Source organism: Sceloporus undulatus, chromosome 5, assembly GCF_019175285.1.
Source record: "Sceloporus undulatus isolate JIND9_A2432 ecotype Alabama chromosome 5, SceUnd_v1.1, whole genome shotgun sequence".
NCBI classification, from domain to species: domain Eukaryota; kingdom Metazoa; phylum Chordata; class Lepidosauria; order Squamata; family Phrynosomatidae; genus Sceloporus; species Sceloporus undulatus.
Window position 1 is genome coordinate 98,807,331 of NC_056526.1, and position 8,044 is coordinate 98,815,374.

The 8,044-nt window shown below is 42.6% G+C and overlaps 1 protein-coding gene across 1 annotated transcript in view; it reads right to left on the minus strand.

Moving 5' to 3' along the window:
* MSANTD1 (Myb/SANT DNA binding domain containing 1) overlaps nucleotides 1-881 on the minus strand; it is a 42,398-nt gene extending 41,517 nt beyond the window's left edge. Inside the window, exon 1 of the mRNA XM_042467665.1 lies at nucleotides 483-881. Coding sequence (XP_042323599.1) covers nucleotides 483-736 — 254 coding nt within the window. The 5' untranslated portion in view covers nucleotides 737-881. The remainder of the gene's footprint in view (nucleotides 1-482) is intronic.
* Between the last annotated feature and the right edge of the window lie 7,163 nt (nucleotides 882-8,044).

The following is an 8,044-nucleotide window of genomic DNA, read 5'->3' on the forward strand; positions in this document are numbered from 1 at the left end:
ATTATAGCAATGTGTGTCACTCAGTGATGATGCATACAGTTATTTTAGTCCTCTGAAGTGTAACTCCCTCACTCTGCAATGGCAAAATTAAGATATTTCCTTTAAAATTATTTCTTTTTTTTTAAATTTAGTTTTCACATAGAAAAGACTTGTTGGAAATTAATCTATGCTGCAGTGGGTTTAATTGCAAGTGCAAAATCATATCATAACATAAACAAAAATACATTCAATATTTGCACCTTTTTATTGGATAAAAGGATTAATCACTACTAAAGTTATGCTAGCAATTTTAAATTAGCATGGGGAAAAATTAAGCATCATAACATGGTGAAAGTGCTGAGAGAGATTTTTAAGAGCCTCATGAAGAGGCTTTAATCCTTCATCTTTGGATTCTCTTTACACAACCTTTTCAGAAAGGCAAAAACCTGATCAGTTTCAACAAATCTCTTTCAGAAGAATAAAAGCAATTAACTGCTCCTTACCTGTACTGGAATGTCATGTTTGTGATTTTTATCTTTATTTCTTCTCCATGGCGAATTTCTCCAGTCATTTCAAAGAGTTTGTTTGCCATTTTCTCATAAACTTTGGCATTCCTTTTAGTTTGTTTCAGTTCATCAAAAAATTCTTCCCAGACCAGCATTAAGCCTCTCATTTCTGCATCAGTCCAGTTCCTGGCCCTCCTGTGCTTCTCAGTCTGAGCAGAAACAATATAACTGGGGATTTCTGCTGCAGCCATTGCTGATTGACCTAAAAGGGTTTTTTAAAAGAGAACACTTAATATAGATTTTACTTTTTGGTTTAGGATTCTGCAGTGCAATGCATGCATAGGAGGCTACAGGATTTGAATGACAACAGAACACATGAAACCTCTTTGCAACAGCTTGAAGCTTGAGTGCACAAAATGGGGCCTACATCTGACAGGCAGGAATTTAGTTAAAAGCTTTTAAACAGAGAAACGTCATTTTGATGTCACGTTTCCATAGCAACAGAGCAACTGCATAAGCTACAACAACAAAAACCTTTTAACTGAAAGGAAAAGAATCAGGACAAAGTTGACAGGCCATCAATATTAAAGCTTTTAAACACTTTAGGTTTAACAGAAACAACAACAACAACCACCAAAAAAAAAAGAGAGAGAGAGAGAGAGAGAGATGATCTGTGCAGCCTTTGAGAAGCCACTTTTAAGTTTTTCACTCCTTTTGAGATTTCCCTTACCTTTTAGGCAATCTGCTGGAGGCTGTCTGAATGAGTTTTTAAGTTGTGCCTTGGCAGACTCCCTTGGAGGTGGCAAAGGCTGGGGCTGGGGACACATGAAAACACGCTTCTGCAACACTGGCCACCAAAAAGTCTCACACTGCTTTGTGGAAGCATCATTCACATATGAAGGAGAACCAACCATGCAGAAAACAGTTAAGTCCCTAACTAAAATGGTGCCAGGTTCCCATGTTCAGGAACATAGATCACATACACTGGTGTTTACATATATATGTGTTTGTGTGCACGCCTGTGAGAGAGAGAAGGAGCCAGAGGCCAGCTTGGGTCCTAAGTTGTTTTCTCCTCCTGCTAAGCAAGCTCATCCGGCAGGGCTGTCAGCATGAATTTGCCTTTTATAGGTTCATATGACCACATATGTATTTGCCCCAGGAACAATTTGAATGCTGTTTGGAGCCTTTTATTCAGCTGTGCGTTGCTGCCTCAGGACTGCAGCTGAGGCATTTTAAAGCTGCTTCATGGTAAACCCATAAAGATTATTTATTGTGTTAAAGGCGGTGGGGAAGAGGGGAATGGCACGAGGATTAAAAACTGTAAATACATTGCTGTATTTCCATGGCAGTTTTTCATCACAGAAAGCTAAATCCCACTCCCTGTTATAATAATTTCCCTGAAGCCCTATTCCATGAGATGTGTTTGGCAAACATGATGGGCTCAGTTCTGTCTTTAAGATCCATGAAATACATCCTTTGAAGCCATGCTCACAGCTAATGGACAAGAGATTCATTCTGTATTTGGAATGAAACAACTCCATGTATTTGAAAAGAAATGGCACACTGAAAGCCAAGTGTGTGGTTTCATTTTTAATGTGCTAGTAGCAATAAAGTCTGTGCTTGTCACCTCCCTTCCCTCAAGATTGTTGTTGAGCATCAGGGGCTCATATACCCAGTAGGTCCTTAATCCTCAAGAAGGATTCTCATGCGTTTCAATCCATACTTAAGTATCCTGTGCACAAATCTAGCTTGTCTGGAGAATAGTTACGAAGTACAAGATCCTGAAGGGAGAGAAGATCACAAAATTACTGTTTTAAGACTAGCAACACATACTGTACTTTCTCTCCTGACTGGCATCTGTTTATAATATCCCCCTCTTCTTACTGGAGGAAAGTTGGAATGACAATTTTCTAAATAAAGAGATCAATTGCCATTCACCATCATTGTCAGCAACAGCAGCAACAGTGACCATAACCTCTCTTGTTGAGTCATAGAATTCAATAGGAGAATCTGGCCTCCCCAGCACCACCACAAAAGGTACTCTGTGAACAGCGACTGTGCTTCGTTGTGTAGAGCAACCCCTTTTAAGATGGGTAAAGTGCACTGTATGCTTGCAGGGGAGATATTATTGAGACTCAATTGTGAGGCATCATGTGACTGAGAGACAGATGGCAATCAAGAGGAGGATTAACTGACAGCAGGTTCTTTTCTGTATGAGAGTGTGAGTGTGTGTGTGAGAGAGAGAGTGAGTTTCAGACTTCCCTGTCATTTCACCAATAAAAAACAAAACCAAATTAAATTGAAAATGTTGGGGAAAATATCCGGAATAGTGTTAGAAAACAAGACCACTATCTATTTTACACTCTCTTTCCCCCCCCCCCATTCTCTGAGAGGGCATTCCTGCAACAAAATTAATAATTTGGAAATAATTTATTATATCCTCATCTTTCTGAAATGCATGCAAATGTGGGTCAACAGTCACATGGCAGCCAAACTTGTGCTTGGTGGTCAGACATAAATATGGCTTTGCATTCTTGCCACAGTGCATGTTTTGTTGTGGAACCTGCTCATGGAAGAATAGCTATGAATAAAAGCAATATTAGGTATTGCACATTTCCCCGAATGGTGAAGGGCAGCATTGATGCTTTAGCTTCCTCTGAATAAAGCTAGATTGTATACTTACATCTTTGAGATACTTTACTTAAACTATACAGGTTTACTTCAGTTAACAAAGCCTCTGACAAAGAAGCTCCTTTTTACAAAGTACTTATATGTGAGCCTAGCCCAGTCCCCCTTCCCATAAGAAAGCCCGTACCAAGACTCCGGATGGCACTCGGTCTTCTTCCAAGGACCAAGGTTCACTGTCAGTCCCCAGACGGCATGTCACGGTATCACTCTCTCCTTGGACCCGTCCAACCCTGGTTTCAGCCTTGGTCGCCTCATCACCTGCTACGTTGGCCTTCCATCAACTCCCTGATGAGGATGTTGACACAGCCACTCAGTCACCTCATCGCCGATCACCGACGCCAGTCCCTCGGGTTCAAATTCATGTGGCAGAGATTCATCAGCCCCCCCCCCGCTTCTCTCATCTTGAGGACTCTGACTACTGCTATGACAGTGAGACAGACAGATACTTTGCATCCGTAAGCAGGGAAGTTGTCCAGAGTTGCTTGGGCTCGAAGACCACTGTGCCTCCAATGCCAAGGTCCACTTTGCCATCAACGCCAAAGTCTGCTCCAAGGTCGCAATCCACTCTACCACCAACTGCTGTTGCGTCGTCTCCTGTTTCCATCTTGAGACCTCGTTCCGTTGTTGCCACTGCTACGCAGACACATCACTCTTCTCATGTGGACTTGGATGCTGATTCTTCTGAATCCGATCATGACGAAGCGCACTGTACGGATCCTCCTGTATCTCAGGCTGACTCAGGCTCCTCGGACGAAGTTGCCCCTCAATCCACGCAGGAACTATTCCAGCCAGGTGCTTCGTCTCCTACCGATGACGTGCGTACCTTTGCAGAGAACATCATTAAGATGGCTAACACCTTGGATATCCAGGTCACGCATACCGAGGATGATGCTGCCAACCCCATTGAAAGACGGATTCATGGCAAGGTACCAATACCACCTTCCATCCCGCTGCTTCCGTCCCTTGAGAGAATAGCCAAGCGCTCATGGGATGCACCTGCATCACTAACTCACATGACTAGACAAGTTGAAAAAGCATAGATTTAAACGTTTTGCCGCCAAAATTGAAATCATAAGAAAAGGGGAAGCTACAGAAAGAGGAAAATCATCCCAGGATGCATTTTGAAAAAAACTCTTCAGGTGGTCTCTCAAGGATTCAAAATGTTTTTGTTTATTTATGAAAGGCTTATTTGAACTTGGGCATGTCTACACAATTAAAATACTCCCATTTATCAATGACCTGGATGACAGAATTGGGAGCATACTTATCAAATTTGCAGATGACACCAAATTAGGAGGAATAGCTAATACCCCAGAGGACAAGATCAAATTTCAAATTGACCTGAATAGACTAGAAAGTTGGGCCAAAGCTAACAAAATGAAATTCAACACGGAGAAATGTAAGGTATTGCACTTAGGGCAGAAAAATAAAATGCACAGATATAGGATGGGGGACACCTGGCTGAATGAGACTACATGTGAAAGGGATTTAGGAGTCCAAGTAGACCACAAGTTGAACATGAGTCAACAGTGCGACGGCGATGGGGCAGCTAAAAAGGCCAATGCAATTTTAGGGCGCATCATAAAAAATATAGTATCTAGATCAAGAGAAGTAATAGTGCCACTGTTTCTGCTTTGGGCAGGCCCCACCTGGCATATTGGTGTTCAGTTATGGGCACCACAATTGAAAAAGGATGTGGAGAAACTGGGCATGTCCAAAGGAGGGCAACTAAAATGGTGAAGGATCTGGAAACTATGTCCTATGAGGAAAGACTTAGGAGCTGGGGAAGTTTAGCCTGAGAAAAGAAAGATTAAGAGGTGATATGATAGCCTGTTTAAATATTTGAAGGGATGTCATGTGGAGGAGGGAGCAAGCTTGTTTTCTGCGCCCAGAGAACAGGACCCGGAGCAATGGATGCAAGCTACAGAAAAGAGATTCCACCTCAACATTAGGAGGAACTTCCTGACAGTAAGGGCTGTTAGACAGTGGAACACACCCCTCGGAGTGTAGTGGAGTCTCCTTCCTGGGAGGTCTTAAGCAGAGGCTGGATGGCCATCTGTCGAGAGGCTTTGATTTGGATCCTTCATAGCAGGGATTGTGGACTGGATGGCCCCCGTGGTCTCTTTCCAACTCTACGATTTAATTCTATGATTCATTTCAATTGAATAAATCCGGCCATATAAATATGGAGGAATTGGGACTTTTGTGGGCCAGGTGTGTGTGTGTGGTGTGTGGGTTACTACATAAACTCTGCTGAAAAAGGCTGAAAGTTTTATCAATGTATGTGAGTATCTGTGAGGATGCACATTATCAAATGTATGGCTGTCTGTCTGCTTTGCATGGATTCTTATAGCTGCACATTTTCAGTAGAGAGAGACTGCTTGTTCGTTTCTGGGCACAGTACAAGGTGTTGGTCATTACCTTTAAAGCCTCCATGGCTTGGGCCCAACCTACTAAGGGATCGCCTCCTTCTGTATAACCGCCCCGTACCCTCAGATCCTCTGGGAGGAATTTGTTTGCAGCCACAAAGACAAGATTGATGGCAACCTCCCAAGAGGACCTTTTCCGCAATCACTCCCACTTTATGGAATGGCCTGCGGGACGAGATCCGTCAAACTGCCAACCTGAGAGCTTCAAGAAAGCTGTCAAGACGATCTTCTGGCAGGCCTTCCCAGAATAGATTCCGGCCATGTAACGCTCTCCCCACAGTCATATACAAGCAAAAACTCTGCCCACCACATTTTATTATTGTAGTATATTTTAGATTTTTATTGTTTGTAATTTTAATAGATGGAATGTGTTAATCCTTTTTTAAGGGGGGAATGTATTATGTATTTTTAAAGGTGTTGTACGCCACTTTGATTGTGGAAACAAAAAGCGGGATATAAATTAAAGTTTTATTTATTTATTTATTTTTTCATACTCTTACTCTGCCCGGATCTGCCCCTTTTCCTGTGCTGCTCCATTCATGGACCTCCTTCCCTACATCTCTGGACTGCCACCTCTTCACAGCCATTCAAGGCCGAACTGAAGATGTTTTTGTTTAGGTAAGCATCCACCTCACAACGATAGAATTATTATTATGTGTCTGTATTTTGTCATATTTTAAGAGTATGTTTAATGTTATTATTGTTGTTCTATTTAGATTGTACACCTTAGGCAGTTTTATTCATTTTGTATACAAGTAAAGTGTTGTGCAAATTATAAATAAAGTTTGATGATGTGTTTGATGATGACGTGAAACTTGTCCAAAATACTGGACAAGCAGCTGCCAAGGTTATATCCATTGGATCTGTCTCAAAAATAGCATCCAAGTCAGAGCAGATCTGAGTGATTTTGTTTGCAAAGTATATTGCAAATTTATCAGAGTGGGCTGAATGGGCTATGTTCTCTTCTTGAAAGTCAAGGTGTAAAAGACCCCAGACAAAAGAAGACAGAGAAGGACAGGTTGCTCACCTGTACCGATATTTCTTTGAGTGGTCATCTGCAAATACATACAAATGGGTTGTGCTTTGCCTGTGCGGTGCTGCTCGGAAACTCTGGAATTACTGGGCAAAGTTAACTGCAACTTTTTGGTGGTAGCTCTGCCCATCCCTTATAAGTCCCCTGCCTTTCCACTCTTTCCCCAGTTCCGAAATTTTCACAATGTAAGTGCCATAAAGAATGAACCAATGTAGAGCAGGACACGGATGGAGGATGGGTGGGATCTGTATGTATTCGCAGAGGACCACTCGAAGAAATACCATTACAGGTGAGCAACCTGCTCTTCTTCGTGGTCTCTGCAAATGATATACAAAGGGGGTTTGACTGACATGCTTAGGTCAGTGGTGGAGGGAGTGTCATGACACCAAAGTTAGGTTCAAATAAAGCTGTGTTTATTAACCACACAAATAAGATCTTTGCACCAAAACTGTGTTTGCTGTGCTGATATTTCAATAAATAGTACTTTAAGTCATCAACAGCAATAGGATTAACTTATGAAACCTTCAAGTCATGTTTTTCAACATATTTGGTCATGAAAGGCCTATGTAAACCATGTCAATCTTGTGTAAACCATGCCAATTCTGACAATCAAGACATCATTATCAACAGTTTTTAAACAAATGGAAAACAATGCAAATGTCAATGCAAACCTGAAACTAACACGGCCCTCCCAAAGGCTGCATCCCGTTGGCCCTGGGTGCAGCCTATAATGACATGATGAAAGTCAAGGGCTGGGACCAAACAGCAGCTTACAGACATCTTCCAAGGGGACCCTGTCAAAAAAGCGGAGGATGTTGCTACCGCCCTAGTTACATGGGGCCGAATCCTGGCTGGGAGAGGTCTGCCCGACAGTTCATAGCAGAGGTGGATGGTTCCAGCCACCCATTTGGAAAGCCTCTGAGCAGTCACAGGAAGCCCTTTTCGGTTCCAAATAGCACTGGAAAAGTCTCTCGGAATGGCTCATACCACAAGCCCTGCCAAGTAAAAGGCCAAAGCCCTCCGAACATCCAAGGTGTGCAAGCAGTTTGAGGCCAGGGTCGGTAAAACAATGTCCTGATACAATTTTTTCTAGCCTGGGGAGTCAAAGACTTGCGGAGGGCACAAGTATTGGGGTTGGTGAGCCTCACAAGGCAGAGAAGGCAAAAGTGGGGATCCTGTCTGGGAATCTTACCACCACACACATCGCACTTCGAATGGAGCCGGAACATTGTAAGACAAATCAAATTTCAAATCAAAGTCGTAAGTACACACTGGTTGATCAACAATACGTGGGGGGGGGGGGTGTCAGATCAAGAATGGTCAAGCAAGCAGAGGTCGAGATTTTTTTTAGAGAAAACAAGCAGATCCAGCCGCAAAATTCCTAAGCAGCTAAAAAAGGAACTGGGGGA